Source organism: Onychostoma macrolepis, chromosome 01 (genome assembly GCF_012432095.1).
Source record: "Onychostoma macrolepis isolate SWU-2019 chromosome 01, ASM1243209v1, whole genome shotgun sequence".
In the NCBI taxonomy this organism is placed as follows: Eukaryota; Metazoa; Chordata; class Actinopteri; order Cypriniformes; family Cyprinidae; genus Onychostoma; species Onychostoma macrolepis.
The window spans coordinates 38,462,391-38,486,851 of record NC_081155.1 but is presented as its reverse complement, the minus strand read 5'-3'; the positions used below and the strand labels follow the sequence as shown (position 1 = coordinate 38,486,851).

The 24,461-nt window shown below is 35.1% G+C and overlaps 1 protein-coding gene across 3 annotated transcripts in view; it reads left to right on the top strand.

Moving 5' to 3' along the window:
* Positions 1–23,956, top strand: part of dachb (dachshund b) — a 44,413-nt gene extending 20,457 nt beyond the window's left edge. Inside the window, exons 2-12 of one of the 3 annotated variants that reach the window (XM_058768690.1) lie at positions 4,057–4,172; positions 9,741–9,860; positions 15,404–15,523; positions 15,803–15,972; positions 16,602–16,740; positions 18,145–18,216; positions 19,449–19,579; positions 19,989–20,136; positions 20,232–20,369; positions 20,460–20,525; positions 22,911–23,956. In XM_058768690.1, coding sequence (XP_058624673.1) covers positions 4,057–4,172; positions 9,741–9,860; positions 15,404–15,523; positions 15,803–15,972; positions 16,602–16,740; positions 18,145–18,216; positions 19,449–19,579; positions 19,989–20,136; positions 20,232–20,369; positions 20,460–20,525; positions 22,911–22,948 — 1,258 coding nt within the window. In that variant the 3' untranslated portion in view covers positions 22,949–23,956. Of the gene's footprint in view, positions 1–4,056; positions 4,173–9,740; positions 9,861–15,403; positions 15,524–15,802; positions 15,973–16,598; positions 16,741–18,144; positions 18,217–19,448; positions 19,580–19,988; positions 20,137–20,231; positions 20,370–20,459; positions 20,526–22,910 lie in introns of all 3 variants that reach the window. The other 2 variants (XM_058768695.1, XM_058768682.1) reach the window with 2 other exon arrangements.
* The last annotated feature ends 505 nt before the right edge of the window (positions 23,957–24,461 follow it).

The window sequence follows — 24,461 nt, the reverse complement described above, 5'->3', positions numbered from 1 at the left end:
TTATTGTCCCTTATTGGGACAATAAAGCCCTCCCTACACCTAACCCTAACTTCATTTTCAACTTTTAATTTTTTGAAAATAAATGCCTTTCCGATGTGTTATGAGATTATGTAAAAAGGGACAAGAAAGAGTTTGGCAAAAGGCGGATTCACACTTGGGTCAATTGCGTCAAAAAGTCTGCTTTACACATTTTACCACTTAAGCCACTGGAGCTTTTTTGACAGCCATCTTTTGTAATGTTGTCTAGCCCAACCACATGTCGGTGGGCGGAGTTAGTGTAAACAGACTCTACAACAAGGCAGGCCATTTGCGCTTAGTGTAAATAGACACTCCGAATTAGGCAACCTTGACTAAATTGGTACAATTTTTCATTTTGTTTAATTGGTAACGAATTTGTATGAATTTGTCTCATTAGCTACATATTCAGATTGTATGTATTCAAACAAATTCACCACCAACTCACACACACAAAAAAAAAAAATAATAATAATAAACCTTGATTTAAATTGATATCAGTCACAATAATAATAATTTAAAAAAATGTGTAGAAAAGGTGTAGTAGAATATCCCCACTTTAAATAAAAATGCTACTGGTTAACTTTAGCTTACTGTATGCCATTGTAATTTATTTGTTATTCACATATGGGTTCATGGTTGTTGCTGTATCAGAGGACAGATCACATTCTTGTCATCATCTACAATTACCACATAAATCAATGGAGGGATGTTAAACTCAGTCTGTTTCTCTGTCAGTCACGGGTCTCTGTTTAAAGGTCCCTCTCTTTTTTTATTCCACATTCTTCCAGGGCAAAAGCCCCTCAGTGTCTTTTAACCTTTGACTGCTTAGAGATTGTGTCTCTACCCCTGAGATGAACTTTTGGAGTTATAAACAAAAGCAAGACAGGCAAGAAAAGCTACCGGCTTTCCTTTTTCTTTCTCCTCCTGTTACCTCCCATCACCCTTACTGACTGGACAGTCTGTATACTCTATTTTGGCTATTTCAACTGAATTCAGAAGGGTTTTTCTTTCTTTATTTCATCAGTAGTTGATTGTGTTATGAACGCTGTTTCATATCTCATGATTGACAGGTGACAGAGAAAGTGCAATGTCAGAGCAACTGAAGAGCTTTTGGGAAAAACAAAAGCATCCTTTTTGAAATTTACTGAACAGTCTGCACCTGAACCTTCAGAAAGCTTTTCTTGCTTTGACCTTTATAAAGCCTTTCCAATTCCAGAAGTTAGAAACTCATGTTTACATTGTGTAAATACATTACTGTTCAACAGATGTTTTTATAAATAAATACTTTTATTCAGCAATGACGCATTAATTTGATCAAAAATGACAGTAAAGACATACAGTCATGGCCAAAAATATTGGCACCCTTGGTAAATATGATCAAAGAAGGCTGTGAAAATTAATCTGCATTGTTAATCCTTTTGATCTTTTATTTAAAAAAATCACAAAAATCTAACCTTTCATTGGATAATAAAAATTTAAAATGGGGGGAAATGTCATTATGAAATGAATGTTTTTCTCTAACACACATTGGCCACAATTAACGGCACCCTTTTATTCAATACTTTATGAAACCTCCATTTGCCAGTTTAACAGCTCTAAATTTTCTCCTATAATGCCTGATGAGGTTAGAGAACACCTGACAAGAGATCAGAGACCATTCCTTCATCCAGAATCACTCCAGACCAGTGATGGGAATAACGGCGTTATAAATAAACGGCGTTATTTTTTTCAGTAACGAGTAATCAAACGAATTACTGTTTCCCCGTTAGAACGCCGTTACCGTTACTGACAATAAAATGTGGCGTTACTATATTATATTATTAGAATTTAATTTTTCAGTTCATCTGAATGGATGCGCAGTGTAGCTGTATTTGATGTACCATAAACTCTAATAATAATAACTAATAACTAATAATAATTTATTCTTTTTAGTGTCCATTTCATTAATTTAACATATTTAATATTGGGAACATTTTTTAAAAAGTAACGCAATAGTTACTTTCCCTGGTAATTAGTTACTTTTATAATTTTTTTATACATTTTTTATTTGTTGGTATTTGATAGAATCAGTGATGCCATGTGTCTAAACAAGATGTCCAGGACCTCCAGCAGAAATATAGGCTGACAACATCAAAAATACAGCAGTATATTTCATTGTACACATGGGGTACTTTTTATCCCTGTGTTCACCAAACCCATCTTGAGTGTTTGCTGCTAAAAAGCTAATTTTTTAGTTTCATCTGACCATAGAAGCCAGTCCCATTTGAAGTTCCAGTCGTGTCTGATAACTGAATATGCTGGAGTTTGTTTTTGGATGAGCTAGGAGAATTTTTCTTGAAACCCTCCCAAACAACATGTCGTGATGTAGGTGCTGTTTGACAATTTATTTTAAGGTTTTCTGACCCTGAGACTCAACTATTTTCTGCAATTCTCCAGCTGTGGTCCTTGGAGAGTCTTTAGCCACTGAAACTCTCCTTCTCACTGTGCATTAGGACGATATAGATACACGTCCTCTTCCAGGCAGTTTCGTAACATTTTATGTTGATTGGAAATTCTTAATTATTGCCCTGATGGTGGAAATGGGAATTTTCACTGCTCTAGCTCTTTTCTTAAAGCCACTTCACTAATTTGTGAAGCTCAATTATCTTTTGCTGCACATGAGAAATATATTCTTTGTTTTTTCTCATTGTAATGGATGATTAAGGGAATTTGGCCTTTGTTTTCCTTCCTATTTATGTTTCTGTGAAACAGGAAGCCATGGCTGGATAATTTCATGTTCATAATCACCCTGGAGTGCTCAAAATTGTGAATATGAATGGGAATATACTTAAGAGATATTTTACTCATAAGAATTTCTAGGGGTGCCAATAATTGTGTCCAACATGTATTTGAGAAAAACATTTATTTCATAATGATATTTCCCCCCATTTTAAATTCTTATTATCCAAGGAAAGGTCAGATTTTTATAATTTTTTTTTTTTTTAAATAAAAGATCAAAAGGATTAACAATGCAGATTAATTTTCACAGCCTTCTTTGATCATATTTACCAAGGGTGCCGATATTTTTGGCCATGACTGTATGATGTTTCACAGTGCTTATATTTTAAATAAATGCTATTCATTTGAACTTTCTATTCACTGAAGAATCCTGAAAAAAAAAAATCACAGCTAAAAAATATGAAGCAGGTCGGCGCCGAGAGCCTCGTGTGCAGCACGTCGACATGTAGCGCCGTTGCGCTTTGGGCGTCCTGTGTTCGAGTCCCGGTTCGCGGACCTTTCCCGATCCCGTCCCCCCTCTTTCTCTCCAACTTCGTTTCCTGTCTACCTACTGTCCTATCAAATAAAAGGCAAAAACAAATCTTTAAAAAAAAGAAGAACAAAATGTTTTCAACCCTATTAATGAATTAGATGTTTCCTGAGCACCAAATCATCATATTTTTATGATTTGTGAAGGATCATGTGGCACTGAAGACTGAAGAAATGGCTGCTGAAAATTTCTGCTGTCAAATTGTTATAATATTAAACAATATTGTTGTTTTTACTGAATTTTTGATCATATAACGCAGCCTTAGTGAGCATAATAGACTTATAAAAGTCATGACAGACTTTTAAAAATATTACCAACCACAAAAATTTGAATGATAGTGTATAATTTTTTTTTTAATCATGCTGGGATTTGGGGGGAAGAACAGTCGAAAAACTGGAAGATTTCTAAATTTAATGCAAAACCGTTATCAGTTGTGCCATTGGCAGTGATCATGTTATGTCATTTTGGCTTTAAATTTACTTTTAAATACAATTTTTGTTTTAAATATGTTTCCTACCAAACTTGTTGCTGTAATTTAAATAAAAAATGTTATTTTTGATTTCTTTTTTTAAACAATTTTTTGTAGTATTATTATTTGTAACGTGTTATTAAAAGTAAAACATTTTTAGTAAAAAGGTTTTTTTATTTGCTTTAAATCTATATTAATTTTCAATGTCTCTGTTGTCCTTAACGATGGGCACAATACTAATGTGTGTTTACACCCTTCACAGCTCTCGTCCAGGTCGCCCACCGAAGCGTTCCTATGGGGCCGGTGTGCAAGAAAGCCCCAGAATCCTCCACCACAGAGCAAACAGCCTTCTGTCTCCAGCCCTGCTGTCACCCGCAGGTAAACGCAAACGTACACACACCCGTCTCGTTTTTCACCACGTTCAGTGTGCTGTAAATTTAGATGAGCCTCAATTTACTCACTCACAGCCCCCTTCAACACATATGAAAAGTATATGCTTAAATCACTCCCTCCTCTGCTGTCCTTCTGCTCATCTTTCATTCTCTCTCCCTCTCTGCCGCTCAGTTCGGTCATCTTTCATGCACCTTCTTTTACGGGTGACAGTGATGAATGACACACCCCAGCGGGATCACTCATCCATCTGTTCATCCCTCTCTATTTCCCTCTTCCTCTCACTGGCCAGAAGCCTCACATCCCCCGTCCTTGCTTCTCATCTCTACTGTATCACATTGGGAAGGGTGGATGCTGAAATCTGCCCCAAGAAATGTCTTATTTCTGCCAGAATCAGGAGTGTAGCAATGATTATACCTGGAAGGGGACATGTCCTTCCCACTTTTAGACAATTATGGCTAATTCTCAGGAAACAGCGGCTTTTTTTGCCAGATAATGTCTGTTTTTACTTTTTTATCATGTGAAAAAGTAACTACTTAACTTTCAAGAAATCATATTTTCCCACCTCAGATCCAAAATACCTGGGCATTAACCATCATAGACATAGTTTTATGACCTATTTTTTCTATCCTATATGCGGTTACACCAGTAATTATTTCTGATTACTAGCCTTAAGACATAAAGTTTCAACCGTCACAATAAGTCACAAATAAACTGTATTTATTTATGTCATGGTCTGTCTCAATTCTGATTGGCTGGCAGGTGTTGATTAAATTCGTTTAACTGCACTGTAGTTCCAGGTCAGTTTAATCACGTTCTATATTAATGCGCTTCCTATAAACATTGGTAACCATAGTAACATACATGGTTACCAATGTATGTCCGTTGCAAGTCAGGTGGTTCTTCGTCTCCACATCGTGCATTTAAACCGTTTAATGCACAGCTAGCCGTTGATTATCCCTTACATATATTGCTGTTTTATTTTGATATTTTATAGTTATTATTTTAAGTTTGAGTGATTTTGTGTGCTTTGTAATTTTATAATTTTTTATTTCTATTTCGCTTTAAATTATTTTGATTTTATTCATTTTATTAATTTATTTTTATTTAATTATTTTATTTTTATTTTTAGTTCTTTTTAAATACTTCAGTTTCAACCGATTGTATCTAACCTATTTGCCAAGGCAACATTTCTAACCTTCGTCTAATTTCTCATCAAGGTTATCATCTAAAATTCATATTTATATTATATTTCAGCTTCATTTCATTTAACTAAAATTATTTGAATAGTGCTAGTTTTAACTTTATTTAACTGTAATAACACATTACATTATTTACACAGCTTTGTGTAAAAAATATGAAAATGCATTTTTTCCCCCCTTTCTTTATTTAGCTTGATGAGGCCAGTGTAAGTGTAAACAGTAATAACCCCTGTTTCACTGTGGTCAAAAAATTGTCACTCAACATTTTTAAGACTTTTGCTTTAAGACCTTTGCAAAAATAATTCACTATATACTGTATGCTTATACAAAAAAAGTATTCCCTCTCTCTCTCTCACACACACACACACAAAGTTGTGGGGTCACCATGGAGGATGCGCTAGACTGTGCAGTGATATTCTGCCGTGTTTGAGCAGTTACCGTGGAGATGTCACTTAGAGTCTTGGCATCGTCAAGTGCCAGATGTCAGGACTCGTTAGGAATGAGAGTAGGGCAGTTTGCTTTGATTTGCCAAGTGCTCAGTCATTGTTTGGGGCTATGACAGTTGGGTAAAAAAATAAAACATGGTGAGTGAATCAGTGATTATATTCTAACAGCAGCGTACAACAGGCCAGAAAACACAATGGAGATGTGACAGTATTTTGCTTTGCATTTTGTTTGCTTAGAGAAGAAAGAACATCAGAAATGCGTTTAATATCTCAGTTGTTTCTCTTAGACAGGAACTAAAATGCTTTTCAGATTGTTTGCATGAGAGAGAGGAAAAAGACTAGTCTCTGTTTCTCTAGAGCTTCAGAATTGATCTGAACAATGTATCAAACTGTGCTCAGATTTGCCAAGATACAGTGCAATCAAATGTCAGAGATTTCAATATGACATCTCAGATTAGGCAAGTAAAATTTGACTTTGACATTCATTTAAATCTTTCATTTTCTTATTCTTTAATCTACAACTGCAGCAAACTGGCCTTGTTGGCATGTTTTGGAATTTTCTGGACTTTTTGTCACTTAGGGCAATGACAGACAGCAGGGGGTGGTGCCAAAAGACGCCGAGGAGAGGAGAAGAGAGGAAAGGAAAGGGGGGAGATACAAGTATTAAGGTTTAATTTAATGGGTTATTAAGATGTGTTTATACACACAATAGCTCAAAGCTACCTTAAAGAAAAATACTTTTATATACACACTACCATTCAATAGTTTTAGATTTATTGGTCACACTTTATTTTAAGGCCATTAACAAACCATTAACTACAAATTTTGCCTCAATAAACTCGTAATTTGTTGCTCTTTAATAGTCAGTAAGGTAAGTTCAGGTATTGGCTAGGATTAGGGATGTAGAATATGGTCATGCAGAGTATGTGCTTTACTAATAAACAGCCAATATTTTATTAATAAACATGCTAATAAGTAACTAGTTAATAGTGAAAATTGGTCCCTATACTAAAGTGCTACATTTATTATTATTATTATTTTTTTATTTATTTATTTATTTTTATTTTTTTACATGTTTTTGAAAAGTCTCTTGCGCTCATCATGCATGTAACTATTGAGAAAAAATAAATAAAGACAAAAATTGCAATATTGTAAAATGGTATTACAATTTAAAATAACTGTTTCCTATTTGAATGTTTCAAAATGTAATTTATTCCTGTGATGGTGTGTTCAGCATCATTATTCTAGTCTTCAGTGTCACATGATACTTCAGAAATCATTCTAATATGCTGATTTGCTGCTCAAAAACATGTCTTATTATCAGTGTTGAAAGCAAAACACATGAACAGAGTTTATTTGATGTAGAAATCTTTTCCAACGTGATAGATGTCTTTATTGTCACTTTAACCAATTGCATGCATCCTTGCTGAATAGTCATTTCTTTACAGAAAAGAAAAAAAAAAAAAAAAAAACGTACTGACCCAAAACCTTTTAATACAGTATATGTTTTCATTTTCTCTGTACCTGCAATATTTAACCCAAAAATGATATTCCAAACTTCATTCCAAACTTAAACCATTTCCAAACCATTTGACAACTTTCTATAAGAAAAAGAGAAATTTAAGCTATGGTGCTCTAAGTTGTATCGTAACTGTGAGTTACAGACAATACATGTTTTTTGGAGGAACTACTCCTATATTGGTGAGCTGCATCAAACAGCTCAGTTTCACAGCTCATTTTTTAAAAAGCGTGTTTTCTCTATGAATGTTCATATAATCTTAACACACAGGTTGTGTGTGGCTGTGACTTTGTTTCCGCTATACCGTAAGAGTTCCCCCCTCAGGAAAATCTCACTTCACATGAACGATCACTTTCCTTCTCATACAGCTTACGTAACTCACCTCAAGTCTCTGAAGATTGTTTTTTCCCATGAGTCCACAGCGAAGCTCATGCAACAACTGTATACTAGATTTAGTCACTCAGCATTTACATAGAGATGTTAAAGTCATGATGGGCCAAGCAGCCAATGCTCTCCTGAGGGAATATGCCACTTTTTACTTGTGTCTTTGTGTGTGTTAATGGTCCATTGTTTTTCTCCTTATCAGCAGTCAGCCTCACCTGCACCTTTCTTCTCCTTTGTCACAATGTGAGGGAAAATCGTGACCTTGTCATATACAATACACACGCTCACCCAAACTCATATGCAAAACCATACAAACACACACACACACACACACACACACACACACTTGAATTTGTGGTTTACGGGGACTCTCCATAGGCGTAATGGTTTTTATACTGTACAAACCGCATTTTCTATTGCCCTACACCAACTCTACACCTAAACCTACCCCTTACAGGAAACTATTGGCAATTTTTGAATTTCATAAAACACTGTTTTGTATGTTTTTTAAGCCTTTTGTTTTACGGGGACACAGGAAGTGTCCTCATAAACCATGTTTACGTTGTAGTACCCATGTCATTATACACATTTGTGTCCTCATAAACCATATATACCCGTGTACACACACACACACACACACAATGGACATCTTTAGAGTTACAGTGTTGTGTAATGAAAAAAATCTGAATTATAATGAGAGAGGCAGCAATTTTAACATCAATCACTAGTCCAGAGAATTGACTGTCTGTTGCTAATCAATACTATTTTTTTTTTTTTTTTTTGATGGTATCCAGGGGAAACCAAGGCCAGAGCTCTTTGCCTGGCTAATTGTGCTGCTGGTGTGAGGAGTTTAAAGTGATTGATTGGCAGATGGCTATTTCTTGGACTGCTTCCATGATATGCTTATATAAATAATGCAGTCCAGCTAACAGAGAGCTAATTCAGGTCCCTTATCTCACTGTGACCCTCCAGTTGCTCTGACTAAACCCTGCTGCTGATGACAACATCCATTTACTGTCAACTAAGGAATTTATTGCTGTAACTTTTAGACTAATGTGCTTCATAAATAGCACATCTCTTAGCAGCCTGAAACCAGTGTATTAAGGTATTCAAAACCAAAAAGTAAAGGCTTTTTTTTTTTCATTGTTGTCTTACAGTAAAACCCTTACTAGTGAAATTTTTGGTATAATTAAGCTTTTTTAAAAATGTTTTTGAAAGAAGTCTCTTATGCTCTCCAATGCTGCATTTATTTATTAAAAAATACAGTAAAAATGGGAATATTGTCAAATAAATATATATATATATATATATATATATATATATATATATATATATATATATAAATGCAAGAACTGCTTTCTATTTGAATACATTAAAATGCAATTTATTCCTGTGATGGTAAAGCTCTGATTAATATTCAGGTGCTCATTTATTACTAATTATTATTAGTGCTTACATATTAGTAATGGTTCTGTTTTCAATGTTGAAAACCGTTTTTGTTGTTTTTTCAGAAGCACTTGAAATAGAAATAATTGTAACAATCAGCCTTTTTTATGTTACCTACAGTCAAACGTTTGATCACTGTGTATCACAGTTTACACAAAAATGTTAAGAAACAAAAACTCTTTTCAAATAAATGACTCTTTTCACATTTTTTGATCAAATAAATGCAGCCTTGGTGAACATAAGTCACTTCCTTCAAAAGCATTATTATCCTAAAATTTTCACCGATAGTTTATATGTACATAATAGATTTTTGGATGGAAAATTAGTCTTGACATTTTTGGCATTTGATTAGGAAAATCATGGCAAATTTGACCTCAGTTTGGGATTGAGATTTGAGATTGTTGATGTCTTTAATAAAGCTGTTGAGGAGACACATGTAAGTTGAAGGTGTCTCTATTTGATTACTCTATTGCTGTATAGGAGAAACCAATGAGATATGGAGTGTTTTGTGCGTGTACACAGTTGTTTGTGTTTGTGATTGTTCTTGAATGTATTGCAGGTCTAACAACAGCTGCCATGGCTGAAGCTTTGAAGATACAGAAGATGAAGATGATGATGAATTTACACAAGACCCATAATGGCTCAGATTTCGATTCAGATGAGCTCAACTCTAATACAGGTACAGGGCTTTTGCTTTCACGATTTGTTTGTTAATGTGTGTTTGTGTTCCTTTAAGGCAGCTTGTTTAATCTGTAGATGTGCCAGACAGATGGCCTTGCAATAGTAACTTGGGCCTTTTGGGTGAGATGAGCCCCATCACGGAGCTCGCTCAGGGGGCCCATGTTGCAGGGTTGTGCTTGGTTTACAGAGACTAATGGTGACATTAATGACTGCTGCCTGACTGTGCATTTAGAGAAGACCAACAACAGGCAGAAGAATAGTTAATCGTACACCAGCCCTAGAGATGAAACAAGACATTTGCTCCAGGGGTGCATGTGTTTGTGTGTGTGCATACAAGCCAAGTAAAATTAGAAAATGTGTAAATGGATAATGTTACATTTGTACAGTATTTGTGTGTGTACATGCATAAGTAGAAGCAAAATTTGTGGATGATGCAAAGTATTTAAAAAGTGTGCAACTGATATGCCTTATGTGGCTTTTCTGATTTAACTTATTTATTATTTAATTTTATATTTAAAAATATTTAGTCTCTATATTTATATTTATATTTATTATATATGTTTTTATGATAGCAAATGCGACATAAAAATAAAATAAAATATAAAAGAATATAATACACAAAATAATAAAATTATTTATATATACAGTGGGGCAAAAAAGTATTTAGTCAGCCACCAATTGTGCAAGTTCTCCCACTTAAAAAGATGAGAGAGGCCTGTAATTTTCATCATAGGTATACCTCAACTATGAGAGACAATGAGAAAAAAAAATCCAGAAAATCACATTGTAGGATTTTTAAAGAATTAATTGGTAAATTCCTCGGTAAAATAAGTATTTGGTCTGTTTGAACTCGTTATCAGTATAAAAGACACCTGTCCACAACCTCAAGCAGTCCAACTCCAAACTCCACCATGGCCAAGACCAAAGAGCTGTCAAAGGACACCAGAAACAAAATTGTAGACCTGCACCAGGCTGGGAAGACTGAATCTGCAATAGGTAAGCAGCTTGGTGTGAAGAAATCAACTGTGGGAGCAATTATTAGAAAATGGAAGACATACAAGACCACTGATAATCTCCCTCGATCTGGGGCTCCACGCAAGATATCACCCCGTGGGGTCAAAATGATCACAAGAACTGTGAGCAAAAATCACAGAACCACACGGGGGACCTAGTGAATGACCTGCAGAGAGCTGGGACCAAAGTAACAAAGGCCTCAAATCCTGCAGTGCCAGACATGTCCCCCTGCTTAAGCCAGTACATGTCTGGGCCCGTCTGAAGTTTGCTAGAGAGTATTTGGATGATCCAGAAGAGGATTGGGAGAATGTCATATGGTCAGATGAAACCAAAATAGAACTTTTTGAGTTGCATCCAAAGAACACCATACCTACTGTGAAGCATGGGGGTGGAAATATCATGCTTTGGGGCTGTTTTTCTGCAAAGGGACCAGGACGACTGATCCGTCTAAACGAAAGAATGAATGGGGCCATGTATCGTGAGATTTTGAGTGAAAACCTCCTTCCATCAGCAAGGGCATTGAAGATGAAACGTGGCTGGGTCTTTCAGCATGACAATGATCCCAAACACACCGCCCGAACGAAGGAGTGGCTTCGTGAAGCATTTCAAGGTCCTGGAGTGGCCTAGCCAGTCTCCAGATCTCAACCCCATCGAAAAACTTTGGAGTCCGTGTTGCCCAGCGACAGCCCCAAAACATTACTGCTCTAGAGGAGATCTGCATGATATACCATATACGCCAAAATACCAGCAACAGTGTGTGAAAACCTTGTGAAGACTTACAGAAAACGTTTGACCTCTGTCATTGCCAACAAAGGGTATATAACAAAGTATTGAGATGAAATTTTGTTATTGACCAAATACTTATTTTCCACCATAATTTGCAAATAAATTCTTTAAAAATCCTACAATGTGATTTTCTGGATTTTTTTTTCTCATTTTGTCTCTCATAGTTGAGGTATACCTATGATGAAAATTACAGGCCTCTCTCATCTTTTTAAGTGGGAGAACTTGCACAATTGGTGGCTGACTAAATACTTTTTTGCCCCACTGTATATATATATATATATATAGTACATACACACACACACACACACACACACACTGTAAATGATTTATAAAAAAAATATTCAATTATACACCATTAAAAACAGTAATTTTATTAAATATTATTACAATTTAAAATAATGTTTTCTATTTTAATATATTTTAATATATTTTGTAACACGACCCTTCAGAAATCATTCTAATATGCTGATTTGCTGCTGAAAAATATTTATTGTTATTGTCAATGTGTGCTGCTGCTTTATATTTTGTTTGGTGTATATTTCTTTTCAGGATTCTCTGATAAATAGAAATTTCAAACAACAAAAAGGAACATTTCACCTCTGTTAGTGTTTGCACTAAGCAGTATTTGCTAGACAGATTTTTTAGGCATCACATAAAATCTTGAGTCTTCAAACACAGCAGCCATATACTTACTGTGGCTAAAACTAACACAGATAATGTGGACTTCAAAGGCCATTCTCACAAGAGTTTAGGAGGAAGAGAGCATAGCATTCCTAGAGAGAACAGCTGTGGACAAGCAGAATTTAGGAGAGAAGAAAAAAAAACGGCCTTCATCAGAAAGATGGAATGCAGTCAAGGAAAATCAGCATCAAGGATGACATCAGAAGAGCAGAGTGAAGCAGTGAGAGATACTTTTTTTCCCCTGCGTTGACAAGTTGAAAGAAAAATTCCATGCATTATTTAACAAGATGGCCGAAACCTGTCATACGGGTGATTGCCTGCGTTAACAGAAACAGGTGTGCGCTGTGTGCGTGCATACGGGTGTTAGCACATGTGTGCTTGTTTTCACGTCCGCGTGCGCTTAGCAGGGAACTCGTGTATAGTGTAACGCACACATTATCTGTTTGCCCCTCTTTCCCTGTGAGCATATGGTCAGCATTTTTGTATATTCACCCATCCACCTCCTTTCTCTCTCATCTTGTCTGTTTGAAGTTGCCCTCATTTTTAAGATGCTGTTTAAATCAGTAGAGTTTTTTTTTTTCGTTTTTTTTTTTGTGCAGCCAATGTGTGTGTTTGTTTTGGTGAGAGCAAACATGTAGAAACACACAAATCTCTTCTAGTTGACTTTTAAAGCATTTCTCACTTGATCAAACAGTCTAGACAAGCTGACCATCTGGTGTTTATTAATTACTGGGATACAAATTACTGTAATTAATTACTGGCCAAAAATACTCAAAAGTGAGCAATAACCGTTTTCATGAGACAGTTTTGACCTTGTCATCATGGCTTATTTTTTCTCATACAAAATGCATACACTAAACCTAACCTATAGTGTTAATTAAATAAATGTGAGATAAAATGCATTTCCTGAAGCAACCATGCCATTTTAGCTTGCTTCTACAATTCTTTGCATCTTTGAGCTGTTTTATCGGGTCTCGTGGTTCATTTCACTAATATTTGATCGCTCCACATCAAAAATGCAGTGCCGAGCAAGTTTACTACATAAAAAAAAGCATGGAGCTGGTTATGTGACACAAACATCAAAATGTATTAGTTTACAAATCATGCTTTTGGTAAAAGTGTGTTTACTGTCATAAAATAGTAGTGTGCAAGAAACCACATAAAACAAGTCTTCATTAATAACTAATCTGTCCCTGTACACTCTTAAAAATAAAAGCGCTTCACGATGCCATAGAATAACCTTTTTTTGTCTAAATGGTTCCATAAAGAACCTTTAACATCTTATTTGTGGTGAAAGAAGGTTCTTCATATTATACAAAGGTAAGAAAGAGATGGTTCTTTAAAGAACCTTTGACTGAATGGTTCTTTGTGGAACCAAAAATGGTTCTTCTATGGCATCGCCTTTTTTTTTTCTTTTCTTTTTTTGTAATGAAATGGACTTTTGGCCTATTTCATTATCCATCAGGTGAAAATGATCTGTCTAAAATTACAAGCACAAAATAATAGGTATCTTGAATAACATGCACTTATGAACCACACATAAAAGACCAGGAATGTTTATTAAAAAGAAAATATTGATTTTATGTTGACATTTCGCAGAAAGTTTTTTTCCGAAAATCACTTTACAGTGTATTTCTCTTTACACCAGCTCCTTTCAGAATGCCAGTAATCCAAAGCAAGCTGTTCTAGACATCCGACCAAAAGCTGAAAGCCGTTTCTATTTGAGTACTTGACACGGGAGAATATACCGTATGCACGTGTGTGTACGTGTGCATGTTTGTGTTTGTTTTAGTGTGTTTCGCAGCACAGCTGCAGCTCTTGTTGTCTCTGATTGCTCTTGCTTTCCCTCCTGTCATCCATCTTCATCTGTCTGATTACTGTGAATTAGCGCCCTCTCACTTACGTTAGAACTCCAGTCCCACAAGATATGTGAGCTTGTGTTGACACTAGTCTTGATTTCCATGGACGTGCAGATTGTCGCACAGATGGCCGCTCTATTGTACAGTATTTATGTCATGGTGAAGGGCCCAGGTTGCGAAGCTGCCGTGGCGTTGTAATGTATCTGCAGTGTTGGGTTGTGTCGTAATGAGGGAGCTTATTGTTTTTAATCAGGTTATTTTTGTCCGGTCGTGTGAAGACCTTATTGGTTGGAGCATGTGATATTCTTAGGGGGACCGACTTCATCCTGCGCTATCATTGATTCCTTCGCCACAAATCTGCCACCTAAACACCATCTGCTCCCAATGGCACTGACATGAATGCTGATGATAGATTATCAGTTCAGTTCATTGTTGCTGCTGGTCGCTGGGCAACTTCCATTTTATTGTTTCCTTTTTTCCCCCTTTTTTATTGTTTCCTTCTATTGAGATATGTCCATTCTATAGTATTCTGCTCACTTATTTGGGGGATTCCATTCTAAGCATATTACAGTATGTGGTTAAATGTGCACTCGAAGCTAACCAAAAGCATTGAATAGTACTTTTAACAAACTTTAGTCATAGTTACTTTTGGTTTCAAGAATGCTTGTGAATAGGATATTTCTACTGTAACATCCACACCAGTAGGTGTCAGTATGACGTTTAAAGTCACTTAAAAAATAAAAACATAAAAATATTTCTAAATACAGTTTATGTATATATGTATATATTTTACCCATGTTACTAAATTCTATATATTGTTATAATTGTGTATTTTAATAGATTTAAACATGTATCTTGCTTTGCTTAGTCATACTATAGTTTAGACTAGCTTCAATTAGTTAGAATCAATGAACTGAACTGAATCTGTGAATCTGTATTGATAAAAAAATGTGCATACAGTACATATATAAATCTATATATTGATATGGAAATCAATAAAAATTAAAACTATATGTAACTTAAAAAACTTAGACACTAAAAACACTGCAAAATATCAAAATACATTAATACAATATGAATATATGTTCAAATATAAAAGCTTTGTTATATGTTAGCTATGTTTTTTAAAAAAGTAACTACCTGACTAGCCATATTGCGAATATTTCTTTTCACTACTTCATATTCTTTTATGATTAAACAGGATTTAGCGCTTTGTCCTGGGAGAGAGAGAAGCATTCATCACCTGCTTCAGAGAAAACACAGCACAGCTTGAACAACTCTCAGCTCAACTCTCTCCAACACACCCATCTACTGGCCAACAGTGAGAATTAACCATTCACTTTCACACCCTGATGTGTTTAAAGAGATCATTCGATATAAAATGAAAATTCTGTCAGTAACTTCTCGCCCTTATGTCGTTTGACTGTCTATTTTCAATGACTGGGCCAATTAATAGGGACTAGAGAATTCAAGCTTATTGTGCAAAAGCATCGTAAAAGTATTCCATATGACTAAAGTCTAATCTGAAGCCATATAGATTTGTGTGATAAACAGGCCTAAATTTAAGCAGTTATTCCATGATTCTTTCTTCTTCTCGTAGGACTGGACCTGCCCTTCATGATGATGCCCCATCCCCTGCTTCCTGTTGGACTTCCTCCCGCCTCTGTTGCCATGGCAATGAACCAGATGAACCACCTTAATACAATTGCCAACATGGTTGCCAGTGCACAGGTGCACAGCCCCGTCTCCAGGCCGACATCTGCCATCAAGGTAGGACATACTGTACACACCAGATACTAAAACACACAGCTCTTTTGCTGCAAGGTCATCAGGGACTGTTCACACAATTCTAGCTTGAGTTTATTTATTTTGAGTCATTTAAGGCAATTTGCTGGTCCACTTGGTCCAAAGGGGTGTAAACTGCTTTAGGTAAGGTCAGGTAGCTTGAGACCTGTTTTAGGTTCTGTTTTCACCATGTTCCACATCACAGCTTAGTATGGAAGCTTGTTATCTCACAATTCCAATTTTTTCTAGCAAATTTTTCTTGGAATTCTGAGTTTACATCTCACAAATCAGTTTAAAAGGTAATTGTTTTGACTTTATATTTAGCAATTTAGAGTTCATATCTCGTAATTATTTACAGAAATAATTCAGAATTGCGAGATATAAATGCAGAATTGCGAGAAAAAATTGACAATTCATCCTGTGGCAGAAACAAGCTTTCATAACTTACTAGCCTTGCCACAAATCTGAATTTGAAAAACCTTAATGATGATATGAACCTCAAAGCAACCTGTCTCTGTTGGATTTCAGATAAACTGGGCCAATGAAGATGTTGTCATGTGGGGAGTGTTTATATAGGTTTGCAAGACTCAACTCTCTCTTTTTCATTTCAGCAGGAGTGTTTTGATGAAAGCCCCTCTCTGACACCATCCATAGACGGGAATGTTCTTCAGAAAACTGAACCCTCACCTCAACAAACCAGTTCAGTTCCCAGCAGCCCCACACAACCTTACACACACTCTCCCCAAAAAACAGGTAAGTTTGCATATTCAGGCTGTCAGTTGAATTAATTACATGATAACATGTAATTAATTACAGTTATTATTAAACAATCCTCAATCTCTGCTGAGCGAATTAAGTTTGTAAAGTTTGAGGTGATTAAAAAAATCAAAAATTGTTTGTTGTTTTTTTAAGAAATTAATACTTTTTTCAGCAAGGATGCATTAATTTGACCAAAATTTACAGTAAAGATATATAAAGGGATACAGAATATTTATATTTGGCAGTAGCTATTTGCATGAAGTGTAAATAGCGTTAGATGCTTACATTTAAGCGCAAATAACAATATATAAATAGCCATAGCTTTTATTTACACTCTGTAAAAACTACTTATACTACTTATTGCAGATAGTGGCAATTATCTGCACCTCATAATTGTAGTACATTAGAAAACAGTATGCAATAATAACGTATTATAAATGATAAGTTTTATTGCGTAAATATATTGTGTGAATTATACATTTTATTAAGTTTTTTTAATTATTAAACGGATGCTGACTTATTGGGACAATGAAGCCCTTCCTACACCTAACCCTTACCCTAGCCAATACGTCATTTTCAACTTTTCGATTATTTTCCTTCATCTTTATTGAAAATAAGTGCCTTTCCGTGTGATATGAGATGTGAAAAGGGACATTTGAATTCGGGTCAATCATGTCAAAAAGTCTGCACTACTCGTTTTACCACTTACGCCACTGGACTTTGTCTTTGACAGTGGTCTTTTGTAATGTTGTCTAGCCCAACCACACGTTGGCATTATATTTGGCAGGATATTTGCACTGTGAATACACACTCCGTTTCTATTTCAAGTAAATAGTGTTGGAATCAAAGAATCCTAAAAAATGTACAGTGGTTTGCACAAAAAGCATTAAAAATCTTACTCACCCCAAACTTTTGGACGGTAATGTAATTCAAATGCATTATTGTGGCATATGAGTAAAACAGCAAAAAAAAAAAAACATTACAGACAGTAGCATTAAAAGCCATCAATCATAGCCGATTGTTTGTTTTATTTCCATATAATTGAACATAAGCCTGTCATTGGCCTGTAGTCCAGTTGGAACACCTTATCAAACACAGCGTGTTGTTTCTGAATGTTAGTGTATTTACAGAGACCCAGTTACTGTGGTTAGCATCTTCATCTTGAAGTGTGATATTACTGTTGTTTCATAATATCTTACATATAATGTCCATAGAAAACAGCATTATATGATTTACATTGAGGAAAAAATGTTAAACTAATCAACAAGGCTTGCAATGACTCTGCTTGCATACACAATAACAGCACAAAGCAATATATGTTGGCAATAGCCTGCGCTGCTCTGAAACTTCTTGTTTCATTTATCTGCTGTCTTTATTTATCTCTTTCTCTCTCTGTAGCATATGATGTTCACGATGAACAAAGTGAGACAGACTCAACTCTGCATATGAGCAGACTTTCCAACGACAGGGGTGAGTTTCCTCAACATACACGAAATTTCATAAAAAATTAAATTTAATATAACATAACATTACACAAAAGCCTCTCCTCTGACCTCTTCTGCTCTCATTATAGTTCAATTATTGCACAGAGCCACTATATTGCATTGTGTTTAGTTGGGTGATGTAATGGTATGTTGTATGTTGTAATGGGATATTCTAGTTTTTATATACAAGTAATCTCAAAACAGTTAAAATAATATGCTCATGCCTTGCTTCATCCTCTACTAGCAAATGTATAAAAAGCATAAATTAACATACAGATTCTGTCAAATTAAGGTGCAGTGAGAGTTTTTTTTTATAAATTAAATTAAATGAATCGTTTTATTCAACAAGGACGTATTAAATTGACCAAAAGTGTCAGTAAAGACATTTGTTTAGTTTTTTTTTTAAGTTACAATAAATTCTATTATAAATAAATGCTGTTCTTTTGAACTTTCTGAAGACTGGAATAATGGTGGCTGAAAATTCAGCCCTACCATCACAGGAATAAATTAAATTAAAATGCTATATATTATTAAAACAGTTATTATAATAATAATTATAATATTACTGTTTTTATTGTATTGTTAATCAAATGAATGCTGCCTTGATGAGCATAAACAATTAACTTTCAAAAACATTAAACAATTTGAGTGCCCTCACTCAAAAAGAACAACCAAAAGCTAAAAGAACAGGGATTTTCTGTCGATTTATTAACTGATGTAATTTAAATTACATAATTTATAACTATAAATTAAGAATATTCTCCAAAAGAAAAAAAGTTCTTATTTGCTGAAAATCTTACCCTCCTTTGTAGCTTATAAATCACATCTGAGGCCAGTGTTATTTTAGTGTCGTTGACATGCTAGTATAGTTTTTGTTACATTTTTTAAATTGATTTTTATTTGAATATTTTCTTTTAATTTTAATATATTTTTTAAATGTCTATATAGTTTTTATTAATTTGATATCAGTTTAAGTTTAAATTCTAGTACATCAGTTTTTTCAACTAAATGAAAATGAGAAATGTTGCCTTGCCAACTAGCTGCAATTTTATGTAACGTTTACTTTATTTCAAGTAATTTTTTATGATTTTACTTTTGGTTAACTAATAACCCTGTATAAGACTGAGTAAATGACAGAATTTGAATTTATAGCTAAACTATTCTTTTAACAGTCAGTTGATCAGTTGAATTCATCCCTTTGTGTTTATTATTTTACAGTTGAACAAAATGCAGTGAAACCAACAATCTTTGAGAAGGTCCCAACTCAATCATTGTCCTCTGGTTTCCCTGCTTCCCTTCTTTTCACAGACGGCCTTTCCTCCGTCGAGACACTGCTCACTAATGTCCAGGTATGCCCATGAAGAAATGCAACAGGCTCACACACACACACACACACACACACACACACACACACACACACACACACGTTTGTTTTTGTGAAAAGTGGGGACATCCCATAGGCGTAATGGTTTTTATACTGTACAAACTGTATGTGCTATTGCCCTACACCAACCTACACCTAACCTAACCCTTACAGGAGACTTTCAAAACACTCCATTCTGTGTGATTTATAAGCGTTTTGAAAAGTGGGGACATGAGGTAATGTCCTGAAAAGTCACCTTCTCCTTGTAATACCTGTCATACCCTTGTCATTATACAAATTTGTGTCCTCATTTGTCACAAAAACGCACACACACACACACACACACACACTCACTCTCATGTTCAGCATCAATAACATGTGGACATGTGTTGCAGGGTCTGCTAAAGGTGGCTTTGGAGAATGCCCGTCTGCAGGAGAAACAGCTTCAGCAGGAGAGGAGAGAACTCAAGATGGAGCTGTACAGAGAGAGAGAGATGAGAGAGAGTCTAGAGAGACAACTCACCTCTGAGCTACACAGTCGAGGTAAAATGTTGCGTTATAATACATATCTGAAAAAAAAAAAAACTGAAATCGTCTATTTCCGTTTGATGTTTACACATGGATCTTTTCTCTTCCAGCCACCATTCAGAGACGTCTAAAGAAGGAGAAGAAAGCAAAGAGGAGGTTACAGGAGGCGCTGGAATATGAGTCCAAGCGGAGAGGGCAGATCGAGCAGGCCTTACAGCAGGCCATCTCGTCAGACGCTCTCACACACGGTGAGATGCTCACACACACACTCAGAGAGTTTCATTCAGGCCGATAGTCTTCTAGCAGGCTTTGTCAGCTGTCGCTGTCTGTTAACACAGATCCAATCAGTCTGGACATGGAGACGGAGCGATGCAGAAGCCCGGAGGACAACCGCTTGTTACAAGGTATTAAATTTTATATAAACCTAGATGAACTGGCCCCTTTTCATAGAAATATATATTAAGTACTTATATATACACTCTCAGAAATAAAGGTACAAAAGCTGTCACTGGGGTGGTACCTTTATCAAAAGATACACTTTTGTACCTATTAGGTTCAAATATGTACACTTTAAGTACTAATATGTACCTTTAAGGTACCAAAATGGACCCTTTAGGTACAAACATGTACCTTTTGAAAAGGTACCGCCCCAGTGACAGCTTTTGTACCTTTATTTCTGAGAGTATATATATATATATATATATATATATATATATATATATATATATATATATATACACACACACACACACACACACACACAAAATGTAAATTGTGTATAAACACAATGAAAAATAATATATATAGAGTGAAAGAACAGTAAAAACAGTAATACTATGAATTTTTTTATTACATTTATTTTATTATTTTATGTAGTGTCTTAAACATATTAAACGTTAACATTATGTGTTTCATTAACATAAATAAAAATAAAACTGAAAAAGTATGACTGAACTAAATGAGCTAAAATGAAATAAACTAAAATACATTTTCATGACCATTTCATTAACCGTGAGTTAATTTTAGTTTTAGTTTTTGATACACTAGTATTCAAATTTTTATGTTCTTGAAAGAAGTCTCTTCTGCTCGCCAAGGCTGCGTTTATCTGATTAAATATACAGTTATATGCAGATATGCTTAAGAAACTTTTTATTATTATTATTGACAATGTTGAAAACCGTTGTTCTGCTTGATATTTTTGTGGAAACTGTGATACTTTCATTTTTTTTCTTATTCTCAAGATTCTTTGATAAATAGAAAGATAAAAAGAACAGCATTTATTTAAAATATATAGTTTTTGTAACTATGTAAAAGTTTTGGGGTTTTTTTTGTCTTATTGTAATTTTTAATCAGTGTAATGAATTCTTGCTGAATGAAAGTATTAACCTCTGTAAAAAAAAAAAAACAAACAAAAAAAGGTCCTTGTACAAAACGCATGCCCATCAACACACTCATGTATACAGTATGTATGTATATGGATGTGCACAGTTTCAGCCGTGGCTTATTCAGATTTGTTGTCTTGACCTCACTTCCCCTTCCCATCAGTCTTTCTCAGCAACACCGTGTGTCACTCGCCCGTGTCCTCCAAACAGATGAGATCATCGGCTCCCTCTGTCTCAGAGTGAAACCATTAGCAAATAAACACATAGATGAATCAAAAGACTGGGGACTAATTGCAAGTTTCCTGTGTAAGCAAAGACTCACCGCATGAATATTCCAGCGCCGCCCTTCCACCCGTTTATCTGTTTCTGCAGCTGGCCGTTCTCGCTCTCTCCCCCTCCGTGAGACAGCTAAAGCTACATGATAAATTACTTGAATTACACCTTGTGTTAATTTTATTAAAATGGCTCCCTAATGTTGAGAAAATCTGCTACGCGTTGGCACAGCACTGGACTGGAACTATTTTAGAGAAGAGGGGCATTTGAAATTATATGTAATATTTTAGAAATTATGTATTTATTTTTATTATTATCTATGTCTTATATTTCAGTTATCATGTTGATCAAACGCTAGGCCCACCTTTTTATTAGCTTAAATAAAAATACACTTTGATGTCTCTAAACTTACTAAAAAAATAAACATGAGTTAATTTTATTTTTTGATAATTTTGTTACCGTTCAAAAGTTTGGGGTTGGTAATTTTTTTAATTTTTAAAAAAATTTTTTTTACTGTTTTTGAAAAGTCTCTTTTGCTCACTAAGGCTGTACGTATTTTATTAAAATACAGTAAAACAGTAATATTGTCAAATATTATTTTGTGTTCTATTTTAATATATTATAAAATGTAATTAGTTCCTGTGATGGAAAAGCTGAATTTTCAGCAGCCATTACTCCAGTCTTCAGTAATTTGTGGAATACAGTATGTGGAAACCATCATACATTTCATTTCAGGATGCTTTGATGAATAGAAAGTTCAAAAGAACAGCATTTATTTGAAATGAATACATCTGTCTTTGTCACTTTTCTTCAATTTAATGCATCCTTACTGCATAAACGTATTAATTTATTTTACAAGCAACAATCAATCCACTAATCAATCAATCAATATCTTACTGACCCCAAACTTTTATAAAATGCAAAACCTTTATTAAATATGCAAGTCCCATTAGATGGCCCAGAGAAGTTTAAAACTATTACACATACTTAAATAATTGTTGAATTAATATTGAAAGTTGTCAAGGTTTCAGTCTTTTCATTTTTATATATATCAGTCTTTAAATTTACAGTAGATAAAATAAATTCTCAATGTTTAATGTTCTCAAACCTTCCTGTTGTTTTTCTTTCTTACAGAAAGCAGAACATACACAAAAAATCCAATAATGTACTAAGAAGAGGTGGACAAGGATGTTCTCCACATCACACACTTTCCGAATGCTGAAGACAGGACTTCAAGGTTTTATTCAGGGAGCTACATTGGAGAAGATCTTCTCTTTGACCCAATCAAATGCTCCATCCACACAACATTCCAGAATCCTCGACTGTTGTTTTATCTACATACATTGTACTTAATTCCCTGTTTAAGCTCTGTGGAGAGCACTGTTGGTGTACTGTTACTTGTTTTGAAGCAACTGGATGCTGTTTTGGCATTATCCCTTCAGGACAGTGACCTTCAGTCTAATGCCCTCAGGACAGGCTGAGGAAAATGTAAAAAAAAAAGGAAGAAAAGCGATGCATCTGGCTTGTTTCATTCTTGTTTAAAGACTCTAAAGAGTGTGAAATCTTACATTTCGTTGCTTTTCTCTTGTATGTCTGGTTCTACGGTCCATTTATCTCTCTTTGTAGGTCAGTTTAGCTTCTTAATACTCTTTAAAATGTTCACCTGTTCTTCAGTTTGAGCAACCTTATGTTATTTTATTGGCTTTCAGAAAGAAAAACTACTGAATGTGTTTGAATCTTTCCTAATGAGAAATACAGTATTACCACCACCACCTCACTCAAGAGTTTCAAAGTCAAAGAAAACTTCACCCTCATTATTCTAAGGAGAACCTGTGGATATTGTAGATGTGGTTTCATGTTCTCAAGCATTTACAGCGATTTGATTCACTAACCATTTTAGCATAAGCTAAAACTAGACACTAAGGCCGCAGAGGATATTTTCTTATGCATTTGGCATTTTCCCCAACACACGAGTCTTTATTTAGTCTGTGAGTTACTTAAGGAGGAAAACAGACTTCCCGCAGAACAGAATTCCCTGCTGGTGTTGTCAGGATGAGCCATCCATCCTATAGGCATTCGAATGCTAAATGATGTCTTGAAAGGTCTAGATCGATGTCTGTCACTATTTTGTGAACCAGAATGAACCGACAACACAAATAAACAAAGCGATGCTCATGTCACCAGTGTCACCTTGTCGTCAATAGCGTTCCTGATGAAGCTAAAGCCATCAAACAACCCTATTGATTCAGGTCATGCAAATGAGACCCCATTAGTGCTTAAATGCCTCCGCTGCTACATATTGGCCTTTATTGACACGTATCAAAGTCCTCATTAACATTCAGTTTGTGGTCTTCTTGTGGCCAGACACAAGCTAAGTATTGTTCCCTACTGATATTTCTAGTCTAAAACGGCACTCCGACAGCTCCAGCTGTATGATATCCGACTCAAAGTACAGTACTGTAACATGGATTTATAATATTTTTCTTTTGCATACTTTAGGAATATCACCCGAGACCATAAATCTGTGGGGGCCATAAATAGATTTGAAAACAATTTACTCTGATTTGGAATTGCTCCCTAAAAATGGGAAATGACCATTTGGGAACGTGGGAAAACTACAGCTAGCAAAAGATAGGAGCGGAAGATAAACATATGTGTTTAGGATACAGAAATGGCATCTGTTTT